This window comes from Alosa alosa, chromosome 22 (genome assembly GCF_017589495.1).
Source record: "Alosa alosa isolate M-15738 ecotype Scorff River chromosome 22, AALO_Geno_1.1, whole genome shotgun sequence".
NCBI classification, from domain to species: domain Eukaryota; kingdom Metazoa; phylum Chordata; class Actinopteri; order Clupeiformes; family Clupeidae; genus Alosa; species Alosa alosa.
In genome coordinates this window covers 13,723,264-13,738,263 of record NC_063210.1, presented here as the reverse complement: position 1 = coordinate 13,738,263, position 15,000 = coordinate 13,723,264, and the positions used below count along the sequence as shown (strand labels likewise).

Genomic DNA, 15,000 nt, shown 5'->3' with positions numbered 1-15,000 from the left:
AATGGTCTAGACAGGGCCGCGTTTCCTGTGAATGCCCGTGGGATGCGTTGTTGTCCTCTGACCGGCCATAAAGCATGTGCACAGACACTGAGACACTCGTCCTCAGCTGAAACCAGCACGACATCTCTCCCTGCCAAAGTGCAAAAACATAAGAGTATCTGAAGTCCTTCCCCCCTAATTCCACACAATTTTCCTCTTCATCTGTGTACTATTAATCTGTTGCCTTTCACAGGTCTTCATTTTGTGGTTTTGTTATCACTGTTAGGGGTTAGTCGAAGTTAGCGTCTACTCTAAGTTAGCGTCTACTCTTAGTTAGCGTCTACTCTTAGTTAGCGTCTACTCTTAGTTAGCGTCTACTCTTAGTTAGCGTCTACTCTAAGTTAGCGTCTACTCTAAGTTAGCGTCTACTCTCTGACGCAGGCGTTGCTGTGGGAGCCGGCTGGCTTCGGGGAGAGCCGCCTCTTGGAGCGAGTCCCACCGTTTCTGACACTCTAAAACACCCGGGCATGACCACCAGCCATGTTTGCAGTCCTCTGTGTTATTTTCTATTTAGGAAGAAACCACAGCTAAACTAGCAGTTACTCAGTGCAAGCCCATGCTGGATGGAGAGAGAGAGAGAGAGAGAGAGAGAGAAAGAAAAGGAAAGAGCACTTGGAGGAAATTACATGGGGATGTGTGTGATGCTTCGGATGGTGTGACACACACTGCTCCTGACCTTACCACTTGTCTGCAAACAGACCAACCCAATCAGAGGTTTGTCTCTCTTCAAGACCACAACTATCCAAACAAACTCTCAGACAGATACAGCTTTCTCTTCAAAGGGAAATGGATGACTGCTTAAATCGTGGATCATGGACCTCAAGGCAGTTGTTGTAATGACAGGGAAGCGCGTGAGGTTGACAGCAGCTATTCATAACGAAAGAGGACCACATTATATAGGACTATACATTAATGCTATGGCTTAACAGAAACTCTTGTAGTGCCACAATAGCATTTACGACTCCACCAGTGAGCACCTTAGGAACTTACACTAGCTTTCGAGTAGCACAAGACAAAAAAATAACAATTAGGCTGTCATGTAACAAAAGGGCCCATCTAAAAGTCATGCATGAAAGGTGCATTGCACAAACTGGTTCTACCTGTCAGGAAGCCAAACTGCCTCAAGGTTGTGTTCTGCCGTAGTTGTGCTTTTGACTCCTGACTTGCTCCTTCTTGCACCACTATATTTGTTTACTGAACTCTAAATTGTCACAACTACAGGGCTAATGTGTTTTTAGAAAGCACCCAGTCGGCTTCACCAAATGAGCGAAATCAATACGGCTGTAAAGTGTAAGCGTAAAGATATTTAACTTTGAAGACAAGTTGCTAACAGGTTTTGGTAAAGTGAGATAACATATATCAACACCCAGTCAAATAGCGTTTTGAGCTTTCGACAAAAAAGCCCAAATAATGAGAAAGGCCTAAGCCAGCACAGCTTGTTTCACTGAGTGATACAACCTCTTTATCCTTGTTTAATCTCCACGCTGAAAGGTCTGTGCCACGATAATGGTATGAGAGAAGATTGTGGTAACTGAATACGAGCCTGGCACAATAGTGGGGGCAGTGAAAATCAACCTTTTATAACAAACTCCACTCTCACTCAATCACACACACACACACACACACACACACACACACACACACACACACACACACACAGACCAAAAAAAGCTTTCTTTTGCAGCACCAACAACAGAGGCATTCCGAGAGTCTGTTGAAGCACAAGCAATTTGGAATGTCCCACTCTGACCTATCACGGGGGGAATCATGAGTAGGCATTTTTTTCTCCCCCATGTGGACTCTTGTGGCGGACAATACCAATTATCCTACACGGCGAGAGAAATGGATCTCAAATGGAGAATGATATAGAATTCCCGTTGGGTGTGCAAAAGGCTTTATAATTGCCCCTATCAGTCGCAATATAGTTTACACAACAAGGGAGGCGCCGCGGTAACAGTTGTCACTGCCACTGCTGGTGCATGCCGGCTTCGAAGAAATAGGCTCCGTAATCACAGATTAATAGAGCAGTCTAATCCCATTCACACGGGGGTCACAACCTGCTTTCTGTCGGCCCTCCTCCCACTCCCTCCACCCCCCCCCCGCCCACCTGCAAAAGCTGCCGCTCTCTCTCTCTCTCTCTCTCTCTCATTCATTCCATACTGCACAGTTTGGTGCTGCCCTGCCAAGCGCAAACAGTAATCAAGACCACCATTAAAAATGAATGAGCTCTCGTGGCTCCTGCTTTTGCTCTGAGACTCGCTCTTTGGCGGAGCCTTTGCCGAGATTGATTAAAGCATTTTGTAAACACCTCCCTCTCTCTCTTTCTCTCTATGGCTCTTTTTCATTAGCAGTGTTGAGTCAGAAAGATCAGCACCAAATGCTCAACTTGTCAGAATCAGAAAAACACAAGCAAACCAATGCCACTAAGTGAACACTACTTTGTTTCGCAAATTATACCACTAATTACATTTAAACCGCCCACAGCCAAAAACCCCTCCAGCTCAGCTCCACGCAGATGCTACTACGGGTTGGAATGGTCACTCAGTGGCCATCGGCTCTGTGTTCTGGGTCCTGAAACGGACTGTTGATACCACCAGAGAAAGACTCAACGGCTGGGTCATCGAACCCAGTGTCCACTACACTGTTATCTACCGACAAGGCGTTGTCCCGGATCCCTGGCAGGCCCCATAAACACATTAGTACTGATGCGACACAAGGCAAAGAAAAGCAGCATGCGATTACAGACCTCTGCTCGCTTCCCAGCTCATTTGTGTATGGGTGTGTGGTGTGTGTGTGTGTGTGTGTCGTGTGACTTGGTGCGTCTGGAACTGAGGAGGATCTGGTGACAGCAGAAGCAGGAGCTGAAGCACTGCATAAACACCGCAGCCCTCATCGGAAAAATGTGAGGTGTGTGTGTGTGTGTGTGTGTGTGTGTGTGTGTGTGTGTGTGTGTGTGTGTGTGTGTGTGTGTGTGTGTGTGTGTGTGTGTGTGTGTGTGTGGTGTTGGTGCGTCTGGAACTGAGGAGGATCTGGTGACAGCAGAAGCAGGAGCTGAAGCACTGCATAAACACCGCAGCCCTCATCGGAAAAATGTGAGGTGTGTGTGTGTGTGTGTGGAGAGAGAGAGAGAGAGAGGCAGAAGGATTTGGTAGATCATTCCACTTAACTGTCCACAATATTTATGTCTTATGTCACAACTAGGCCTGAAACCGTTTCAGAACACCGTCTGGATGCAGGATGCTCCGCCTACCTTCCAGCCACTGGCGAAGAAGAACATTATTTTAGGGCGGACGGCGGGGGCCAACCTTTGATGAACTCATAAAACACGGATGCGAGGAATTAACTAAGACGGTCCCAAACGAGAGGGGTGTGGAAAAACCTCACACACTGTCCATTACGGGGAAGGCGGATCTCTTGGGTGCTGCAGAGTGAGCCTATTGCTGCTGTTCTCCACGGTCAAAGTGCTACATTAACACCGTATTTGAAAAAGTGACTTCATGACTTCTTCAATTTAGGATTTTATATCATCTACTAAATAGTCCCAGTATACTGTAAAAAGACTACATATTCAGATCTCATATTGTTGCAGAATACAGTCCATTACGTGCGTGTTAATGCATAACATGATTCACGGAGCATTTCAATCCATGTCTGAGGCAAATAAGTCAACTATGAGCCATAGCAGAGTGCCTCACGCATTTCAATCCTAACCGAAGACAGGTGAGGACCACAAATCAGCCATGCCACAATGCTTTCACATTGGGCACAGCTTTTTGACTGCCTATATATCATATCTTTTATTCAGCGTATCCTTTTCAGCGGGAGTGCAAAATGTTGGCAGGCAACAGGACACTTGATATCTGTATTTTCCACTTTGACAAATGCTTGCGAGTCGGAGACGTCAGGTTTCATCAGACTGTCATCGTTTGCTACGTTTTTCTGTAGCGGACCTATCTACCTTTGACCCTGTCGGCATCACACTTGTACAATCTCCTGCCAGTCAGAGCTACAATCTGTGATTCTGACAGAGGGTTGTTGATATTTGACCTAAACAGTCAATCAAACTCCCTACAAACTACATTCTCTGCTCCTGAAGTGAGTGTTGATTGGCTGTAGCGTAAAGTATGGTTCAGTTTGAGACACTTTGTTTTCCTTTTTACAGATCTAGGATTGTTTAGGGTAAATATTACATTTAAACATATGTAATCATATGTAAATACACCGTTTACTTAAATGAACACATAGAACAACCATACACCGTTTACTTAAATGCACACATAGAATAGACAGCTATCAGAAAGTGAGGAGCTATTTGCTGAATTTGACGCAAAGTGTATTGGATTAGAAAAGGGATAGCATCTTTAAATCAGAAAATACTTATATAAAATCACCTCCATAACTTTAGGTCCGAGCATACTTCTTCTGGCTCTGCCACCATGCATTTAACACTCATGAATGCAAAGCAAGTTGCACTGGTTGTCAACCTGCACTGAACACACAGGAACTAGCTGACATCAGCATTTTTCAGTACACCCAAATACGTCTCAATACCGAGACGAGCCAAACGCACGTCAGCACTGATAGATCATCACAAGCCCTTTTATATTAGTCTAGCACTACAGGTTTGGTTTTAGTTTACCGCTAGCCTGCACCAAGTAACAGCTGCATATGTGTGTGTGTGTGTGTGTGTGCAAGAGAGAGAGAGAGTGTCAGAGAGAGAGAGAGAGAGAGAGAGGGAGAGGGAGAGAGTGTCAGAGAGAGAGAGCTGATGCTATGTGAGCGATTTACGAGCGAGATTAAGTTATTGTGTGATGATTTCATTCAGTCTGGGATAGCTCAAGCATTCCTGAAAGAGACATTAGACCTTTGAGAGACATTAGTGGGCTGTATGATATGATAGTGGTGTGTGGCTAATGACGAGGGCTTGAAACTGCAGACTACAGCAATCAAGACACATGTGGAGAGCATCATGGAGACTGCCGTTTTGGAGGAATTATATGCAGTTCATATGCAGGAAATGCAATATTTTGGACTGCACAAATGCAACAAGGAAATATCACTGTATTGTACTGTATTTAAGAATACTATAGTGGTCCCATTACTGCAGTTACTTTTTGGTGTGCCACGTATAGGTTTTAAAGGCATTGAAATTATAGCATTCAACAAACCAAATGAAATAGTGCATCTAGTGAGAGACAACACTGATGTCGTGCACACGACAGAGAATAATGCTTGGCGGTAATCTACAATTCTGAAACCCAAATCAAAATCACTGTTTATAAGTCACAAACAGCTCTCGTTAAAGCATCACCCTGAAGTGTATTTGCCGACACTTTGAGACCAGGCCAACGCAGCGAACGCTGACTGCTGCTGCTTCTACAGTCCCCACCACCACCACCGCCACCACTCTCTCCGAGGTTAGCCGAATTCTCAGACAACTGTGTTAAACATTTCCATCACCACAGTAAACAAGCTAATTACCCACGCGTCGCCCTCCATCCATCCATCCAGCCTTCCCAGTCCCGTCCCATAATGCAATTCCCCATCGCAACAGCTGACGTGTCAGCCGAGAACAACGCAAAGAAACATTACCCCGACATAGTCATCTTTGGGGCAATGAGTGTGTGTGTGTGTGTGTGTGTGTGTGTGTGTGTGTGTGTGTGTGTGTGTGTGTGTGTGTGTGTGTGTGTGTGTGTGTGTGTGTTCACATGCATGTGTTTGTAACGTATCAATCAATCAATCAATCAATCAATCAACTTTATTCAAGACACAAAGGTCCATAGTGACAACATATATGTTTGTATGTGTGTGTGTGTGTGTGTGTGTGTGTGTGTGTAGTGGTGTGTGTGTGTGTGTGTGGGGGCTGTTGTGTTGTCGAGAGGACTGAGGTGTGACAGTGAGATTGTTTCTTCACAAAGTATTTGGTGTGTGTGTGTGTGTGTGTGTGTGTGTGTGTGTGTGTGTGTGTGTGTGTGTGTGTGTGTTCACATGCATGTGTTTGCAATATCAATCAATCAATCAACTTTATTCAAGACACAAAGGTCCATAGTGACAACATATATGTTTGTGTGTGTGTGTGTGTGTGTGTGTGTGTGTGTGTGTGTAGTGGTGTGTGTGTGTGTGTGTGGGGGGCTGTTGTGTTGTCGAGAGGACTGAGGTGTGACAGTGAGATTGTTTCTTCACAAAGTATTTGGTGTGTGTGTGTGTGTGTGTGTGTGTGTGTGTGTGTGGGAGTGGAGTGATGTGGAGTGTGATTGTGATGACTGATAAAGCAGGGCCTTACCTGCTGATTTGGGGGTGAATTTATCCCGGTTGGCAGCACACACGGCCAAAAGTCGGTAGCCCAGGTCCAGGTCGAAACCTTGCTGCGCAGCAACCCGGCTGACCACCTGAGGAGGAAAAGGAGGAGGAGGAAAGAGAGGAGGAGAGAGGAGGAGGAGGAGAGAGAGGAAGAGAGAGGAGGGGAGAGGGGCTTTATCTAAACCATCAACCAAAACAATAACTCAGGTTAGGCTGAAGTTTATTGAGGTGACAACCAAGATAATTCACATGAATTATACACATCTAGATACTACAGGTGATCTAGCTCCAGATAAAAACCACTTTCCATCACACACAAGCACACAGACAACTCCTAATACAAAGGCCTTCAGGACATTGTATGTCCTTTTTTTGAAATCGCTGTCACACACAAGCATTCACAAAATTTTGTTACTCCTAAGGACGTACACAATCACAAAAATGCACACTTACACAGTTACACACACCCAGACACACACACATACACAAATAAACACACAGGGTACAAGCATCATTGGTCCAGTGTGCCCCCTCCTTCTCTTTCTATAGAAGCTAATGACTCATGGGCTGATAAATTCATAAGGCACTTGACATTTATAGCCAAGTAGAGAGCGGGGGGGAGAGATAAAGGTAGAAAGGAGTCTTCTGACGCCATGGCACGGACTCCTGCCAAGCACCTCTACACCCCCCACCGACCCCACCAACCCCACCCTCACCACCACCTCCCTGTATTAAGGCCCAAAGCCCCACAGGCCACAGGAGGCCATTGTAAATCACCAGGGGAAAGAGCCCAGAGAGCCCCTTTGATTTACCATTTCCATTATCTGCTACGGAGACCCCTCTGACGCTCCCCCCCCCCCCCACTGACCTTATGAGACGAGCCACAGGGGCCGCTGGAAAGAGAGGGAGGGTGATGTGGGGTGATGTGGGGTTGGGGAGGGGGGGGGGGGTTCGGAGGTGGAACATGAGACGAAAAACTGTGCGGCCATGACATCGACTCCTTTTAATTTTTTCCAGAAACTATAAATCGACTCAAGAAGAGAATCCCTCACTTATTTTCCCGCTCGTCTTTTCCTTTCTCTTCTCCCTCTCCCTCTCCTCTCTCTCTCTCTCTCTCTCTCTAGTTTACATCTAGGACCCACAAGTGTAGGAATCACTGCTACCTCAACCATGTCATTATCGTCCCTAAGTATAGGCCTTGATGTTTTCTAACACCAAAAAAGATCATAAGTATCTTTTTATTCCTCCTTTTTTAAACTTTCAGAGTCTCGTATTTATAGTAGATGCATATTAAGCGGAAGATATATGTGTGCAAGTTGTCTAATTAAACTCTCAGCATAGGAGGCTCGTTTTACGTTAGCCGGTAATTTGAGCACGGGCCAGAGAAACGTTACGACTGGCTCTCGTTTTCGACGCCTTAATTACACACGGGGAGGAGGTGAAATAGCAGCGGTTTTTGGTACTCAAGTAAAGGAGGGGGAAAAAAAACAAGAAAAAAAGAGAAGAAAAGAAAAGACAGTCTTTCTGTTGTTTGTTTTTTTTATTTTTTGCTTTGAGGAACTGATAAGATTTAAGGCCTCCTGGCAGACTAAATTCCAGCTCTTCTTCTGGCCGCGACGAGTCGACTGGCGGCCGATTCGGTATCCTACTCCTCTCGGCCAGCGCAGGCCACAGCCAGAAGGAGACAGAATTAGTTCTGCCGAGTTACAAATCATTTTCCCAGAGATAGAAACGATTTATCTCTGACAAGAGCAAAACAAACAGTTCCATTGGCAACCACAGTTTACAGACTATGAAGAAGAAAAAAAACAGAACCAAGGACACACTCGGAAAAGTGGAATGCATGAAGACAGAAGCTTCTGAGATGGCGTAGAGAGACAGAGTCGTGTCTGAGCACAGGTGACAGATTCTTATCAAAACTCTTCACAGCGGTGATCACTCGATAAAAGCGACAGGCTTAAGCACATTCCTGATATGGTTGATAAATACTCGATAATCTGCACATAAGACCTTTTCCTACAATCATACCACATCTTTCCATAACTTATACAAAGCTATGAATGATCGTGGTAATGAAGATGTTGTCATGGCTTGTTAGAAGCAGCCGTGGCCTACTGGTTCGGACTTGTAACCGGATGGTTGCCGGTTGGAACCCCGACCAGTAGGAACGGCTGAAGTGCCCTTGAGCAAGGCACCTAACCCCTCACTGCACCCCGCTGTAGCAGGCAGCTCACTGTACCGGGATTAGTGTGTGCTTCACTTCACTGTGTGTTCACTGTGTGCTGAGTGTGTTTCAATAATTCACGGATTGGGATAAATGCAGAGACCAAATTTCCCTCCCGGGAACAAAAAAGTATATATACTTATACTTATATACACTATACTTAGAAAGTGTGCTATAAGGACATACAGTGTTGCCTGGAGGGTACACTATAATCACATTCATTCATTTTCACATGATCTAACCTCACAGACATCATGTGACTGCCAGAGTGAACACTGCAAACAACAAACTATTCAGAGTTTAGACATGTGCTGGTGTGACATGAGAGTGTGTGTGTGTGTGTGTGTATGTGTGTGTGTTGGAATGCTTCTGTGTGTTAATGTGTATATGCGTATCTGTACTTAAATGTGTGTGTGTGTGTGTGTGTGTGTGTTTTGATTCGTGAGTAGATCAGGATTTCTGTATGCTAAGCTTGTAGTGCACAACTTGTGAATTGCAAGGCAGCATTCACAGCTCAGAGGAAAATCTCTTTTTTACCGGGGAATCATCACCCCCAAACAGACAAGGTCAGAAAGAAATCTACAACTTTATTTCCTGCTCATAAGATTCTATGTGAACACGGCGATGAACATCTGCATTTCACACTCAGACCAAACGGAAACTGAAACACTGAATCCATCATAGTCATTGATTAATTAACCAAACTATTGCTGAAGTGGCGTCTCAAGTGCAAACCTCAGCATTTCACAACTGTTCATTTTAGATGATTTAATGCATTTAAAACTTTTCTTAGTTTTTGTTCTTTTACCTGCTCATTTGTACTTTGCCCATTGAGCACTTTGCCAATTACTATTGTGCATGAATTGTGTGATATAAATCAAGTCTTTCCTACTGCTGCCTGCCTTCCAGAGTTTAGCAGTGCAGCCATGTGAGGAACTTTGCTAGTGTTGAAGTTTGATATTTTGATATTCTGGGTATTTTGTAGGTTGGCCCAATTGTAATGAGGTACATGGGTGGTGTGGAGGTTTTCTTGTGTGGTCTTGTGGCAGAGGCATGGAAAGCCCAGGCTTCACAGTACGGATGGACGGATGGACGGAAAGACAAAGCAGCCTCCTAAATAAAATGGAAGACATAACTAGTTTGGGCAGAGGGGGAGACTTCCAAAGCCAAAACAGTTTGTTTTCCTGTCAGGACAAATTCCAGTAGCGCAGCTCTGATGATCTACTGTCTGCCCGAAACCATGATACGACGTCTAAGCATTTCCCTCAGGACTCGCACAAAGTAACAAACGGTCTGGGGCAAAACAACCACTACGCCAACAGCAAAGCGCCCACTGAGACGAAAGTCTATCATTAGTTGGCCATGTTGAGAAGGGGGGGGGGGGGGATTCTACAAGAGGGAAACGTATTCAATTAAATTTTCAATGCTCTTACAGACCTCATGCAGATATGCCGGATGTTCAAGTGCTTAAATGGGGGAATTAGGAACCTTCAAAGCCGAATTACTTAAAGAACATGCTTTAGTTAGAGGAGCGCATTGATTACTTTGCGGGGTTTGGGGATGTGCAATCTACACTGTCTATAAAAGCTCTCAATGAATAGTCACTTCAGGGTAAATGAGAGTGGACTTTGTCAACTCAACAACTAAAAGAGTACAGTTGTCTAATATGCATTTGTGTGCATGTATAATATGTATGTATATATAATAGGTGTGTGTGTGTGTGTGTGTGTGTGTGTGTGTGTGTGTGTGTGTGTGTGTGTGTGTGTTGGCCTCACCGTTAGGCATCCCATGAGGCTTTGCTCAAAGGGTCGTTGGAAGGCCCGTGGATCGCCACACCAGTCCAGAAGCTCGGTGGCTGCCGTGTGGAAATTTGCCGGGTTTTGTAAGTGCTGCAAAACAGACACAAAACACAAATATGCATCAGATGAGCATCAGGTCATAAGTGGTGTCCGAGCTGAATAGAAACTTGACCAACTGAGACTTGAGACATCTGGACAGATTACACACAGATCAAAACCACAACAAGTTACACTGATGACAAATATAGTAGTTTCAAAGAATTGAAATAGTAACCTACAGTAAACTGCATTCAATTAATTAGACATCACAACTTCAAAAGCATTTTTGTTGTTGAATGCTGTCCAAGGAATGTGTTTCTTAGTTAGAGTTCAAATGAGGACCTCAGAAATAGTACTAATTCTTCATTCCTTTTGTCCCAGGTTGTGTGCACTTACATAGGCAGCAAAGTGGCCTATTATTGATTAATCATCAATATCATTGTGTGCTCTAGCAGCAAGGTCAGATTTTTCATTAACTAATCATCAATATTCAAGTGTGACTCAACTCTGAGGTGAAGACCTTGATCAACACAACTGCTCAGCACAGCCTACATCCACACTGTTCTGTGGCCATCTTTAGTTCACTCTTAAAATTAATGTGTTGAAAAAAAACACAACTTGCGTTGTTTTTAATACATATCTTGTGTCCAGATAGAGAAAACACAGTTTGTGTTGTTTCCTTTTTATATGTTACACAATATGTGTTGAAATGGCGGTGGTAGTGAAGTGGTTCAGGAGCTGGGCTAGCGTGCAGTAGCCTGAAAGTTATCGGTTCAATTCCCGGCTTCCACCGTTGTGCCCTTGAGCAAGGCACTTAACCCCAAGTTGTTCCGGGGACAATGTAATCCCTTGTAATATAGCTGACATATGTAAGTCACTTTGGTCAAGAAGTGTCTGCTAAATGTAATGAAATAGCACAACTTGCGTTGTTTTTTAACACATCTCTGTGTCCAGATAGGGACAACACATTCGTTTTAAGTGTTCTATCCGTGTAGATTTAGCCAGAGTGTCATTTTAATGGCACAGCCCTTTTAAAGTGTGAGCCACGTCCTGGAGTTCATCCACCCAAGTCACGGTGGCTTCCTGCTCTGTCCGACAGGAGAATAAATCAAGACCCTTGGCTGGCCGGTGGATGCTTCCGGAGCTGCGTGCGAGCGAATGAACGGACGTAAAGTGCCCGTCGTTACGATCAGCCCTGGAGCAAGACAAGACTCCGGTATCCTGGTGAGAGCTCTCTGACCTTCAAGAACACCGTTGTGACAGAGCAGCAGCACTTAACCCCTTCCTGTCTGAGGGCGGATACAGGTAGAGTCGCTCACCACAAAAGCACAAAGTATCTCACATGGTCCTAAACCATTTTTAATCTTTAACTGCCTGACCTGTTTGAATTAGATAACATCTACAAAAAAAACCTAATAACACTTTCAGCAGACAATACCGTATGTACTGTATGTACAAGTTGTGTAATTAATAAATCTTGATCACGGAAACTTGTATTTTCATTAGACAGTAAAGTACATTTCTGTTGCACTCTTTCCAAAATGCAGTGGCATTCCGTGTTCACTGATTTGCTATCGCTTACAGAATTTGGCACAACATTGCATGCCGAATTCCAATTGTCCGACGTTATGTGTCCTCGGCCTGTTTGTTTGTGTCTTCTTTAAAATTCGGGGGGCATTACGGGGCACTTTCACGGCTCTTCAGGGGCCTCTCGGCCATGGTCAGTAGAGGGCCTACTAAGTCACCAGTGATTAGACGAGTAAGACTTTAAGAAGCGATTTTCTGCTGATTTCACAGGCTTTGCTGAAGGCATGAGGAGAATGTTTACTCTGCTGCAGACTCGCTCCACTACATAGGCGGGCGTCCACCAGCAGCCTTCAGTCACCTCTCTTCGTGCACACTAGTGTTAGGGGAGTGGGATTGCTGTGATATTTACCTCCAAACACACACACACACACACACACAAAGAAAGACATGCATATGCTGTACATAAACACCCACAAATAGACAAAACAACACACACACACAAAGAAAGACATGCATATGCTGTACATAAACACCCACAGAAAGACAAAACACACACACACACACACACACACACACACACACACAATTTCACTCATTGCACTACTTTCCTTACCTGTCTTTGCTTGAGTTTTGTAAAACCCCTAGCTGCAGCATCAGAGGAGATTTTGGTAATACCTCCCTTCCCTGCTCTCTTTTTGTCTCTATCATGTTTCAAAAGCTCTCTCACGTCAGACAGCATGAGCAACTGCTATCTGTCACGCTCCCTCCCTCCTTCTCCTCTCCCTCCTCCTCTCTATCCCTCCTCCTTCTCCCTCTCCCTCCTCCTCTCTATCCTTCTCCTCTCCCTCCTCCTCCTCTTCCTCCCTCCTCCTCCTCCTCTCTATCCCTCCCTCCCTCCCCCCCTCCCTCTTTCTCTCTCCCCGCTCTCACTCTGTTTCTTGCTGTTTGGCGGCATTCCTCCGGGGGCAGCACAGGTTAGCTTTTTGATGAGGCGGCTCTGGTGTCAGCTGGATGGGAGGAGGCGGCAGCAGCAGCAGCCACTGACAGGAGCCGGATGGAACCAGTCTTGTTTATTTTTTGCGAGCGAGTCTCAGACCATTACCCTGTAGCGCGCGGCGTGGTATGCCAAGGGTGTGTGTGTGTGTGTGTGTGTGTGTGTGTGTGTGTATTTGTGTATTGTGTGTATATGTGCAAGTGTATTTTTCAACCCTGTGGATACTGCTGGTGGGCTATGGCTAAACACACGCACACACACACACACCATCATCATTCTCATGTGGCTACTTTTTAGAGTGGCTTTCAGAGAGGCCACATACACAAGGAGAAGAAGGGAGCAGGGGAGGAGGGGAGCGATGGAGGGATGGAAGGGCTGAGAGGAGGAGAGGTGATTTGAAAGAAAGAGAAAAGAGGAGAAAATGGAAGAAAAAAGATGATAGAATATAGAATACAACATATAGAAATAGATAGATAGACAGATAGAGAGATAGATACATAGACAGATAGATAGATAGATAGATAGATAGATAGATAGATATTGAAGCAATTTATAAAGCAAGTGACAAACGGAGAGTAAAGAAAAACAAGAAGAAAGAAAGAAAAGAAAAAGAAGAGAAAGCAGCAGGCGTGGTTCACAGTGGAGAGCAATAAGAGGAGCAGATGAGGTGCTGTTCTGCGCTGCACTGTGGTGCTGTTTGGTGCTGTGTGGTGTGGTGTGGTGGTGTGGTGTGGTGTGTGGTGTGGTGGTGCTGTTTGGTGCTGTTTGGTGCTGTTTGGTGCTGTGTGGTGTGGTGTGGTGGTGTTTGGTGCTGTTTGTGTGGTGGTGTTTGGTGCTGTGTGGTGTGTGTGTGGTGTGGTGTGGTGTGGTGTGGTGTGGTGCTGTGTGGTGTGGTGTGATATGGTGTGGCATGGTGAGTGGTGTGGGATGGTGAGCTGCCCACTTTGTCGCTGATGTGATTACTGCTCTCCACAGTGGGCACAGACGTGCCTCGGCCAGAGCCACTCACATGACTGAGCCAGCCCTGGCACCCCACTCATTCTCTCTCTCTCTACATTCTCTCTCTCTCCCTCTCTCTCTCTCTACACACAAAAAACACTAGCACCAACCAGCGAGCCAAACCTGTTCCCTACCTTTTTAAAAACACACACACACACACACACACACACACACACACACACACCGCACTCTACCACCCATCTACCACACCACGCCAGCCGACAGTCACAGGATACGGCTGGCCAAGCCTGACCAAATTAGCCTGCGCTAAACACACAGGTCTACTAGTGAGACCGCTAGGAACATGCAATCATACAGTACGTTAGTCCAGTGGGGGCATTAAAATTCATGCAGCGGGTTGAAAAGGCGTTGCGTAACAGCTGAGGTGCTGCTCCCTACAGAAGCGCACACGCGCACACACAGACACACACACAGACACACACACACAAACACACACACACAAACACACACACACACACACACACACACACACACAAACACACACACACACACACACACACACACACACAAACACACACACACACACACAGGAGCAATCACAGAAAGGATATCTGACAGCTGCTTCAATGCCTACAGCAACAGGAGACTGTGCTGTCCAATGCTGACCAGTACTACCAGCCAAGTAAGGCTGTAGCAATACACGCCGTGTTCTCCACACAATCCATGCATCTCCAAATATACATAAACACTACTTGTAAACATTCAGTAGTAATCATTGGCAATAGCTAGTTTTGGGTTGACAATTAGCAATCATTTCTAGTCTACTGTCTATTGCATTGATGTCAGATGTACGGGTCTCTTCCTCTCTCCCCAGTTGTCTGGAAGCATGAAGCAACGACTCTGATTTCAGAGCTGATTTCTGCGGTCCTGCATCTAGACGTCCAGTTGACCTGCTGAGTGGCACCACAGAGAGTGTACTGCCAATTGGCCAAGACGCAAACCCCCTCTTCCCACCTCCCCCAAACACGCATGCGCACCCACTCGGACACACACACGGACACACCACACACACACACACACACACCCTGTGCTGTTCCGCCAACAGCACCCTAAAACAC

At 45.5% G+C, this 15,000-nt stretch overlaps 1 protein-coding gene across 6 annotated transcripts in view; it reads right to left on the bottom strand.

The window, feature by feature from the left end:
- zmiz1a (zinc finger, MIZ-type containing 1a) overlaps positions 1 to 15,000 on the bottom strand; it is a 140,820-nt gene that overhangs the window by 30,143 nt on the left and 95,677 nt on the right. For all 6 annotated transcript variants that reach the window (XM_048232971.1, XM_048232972.1, XM_048232974.1 and 3 more), the window contains exons 4-5: positions 10,339 to 10,452; positions 6,323 to 6,428 (exon numbers count right to left, since the gene is read on the bottom strand). In XM_048232971.1, the coding sequence (XP_048088928.1) occupies positions 6,323 to 6,428; positions 10,339 to 10,452 (220 nt within the window). The remainder of the gene's footprint in view (positions 1 to 6,322; positions 6,429 to 10,338; positions 10,453 to 15,000) is intronic.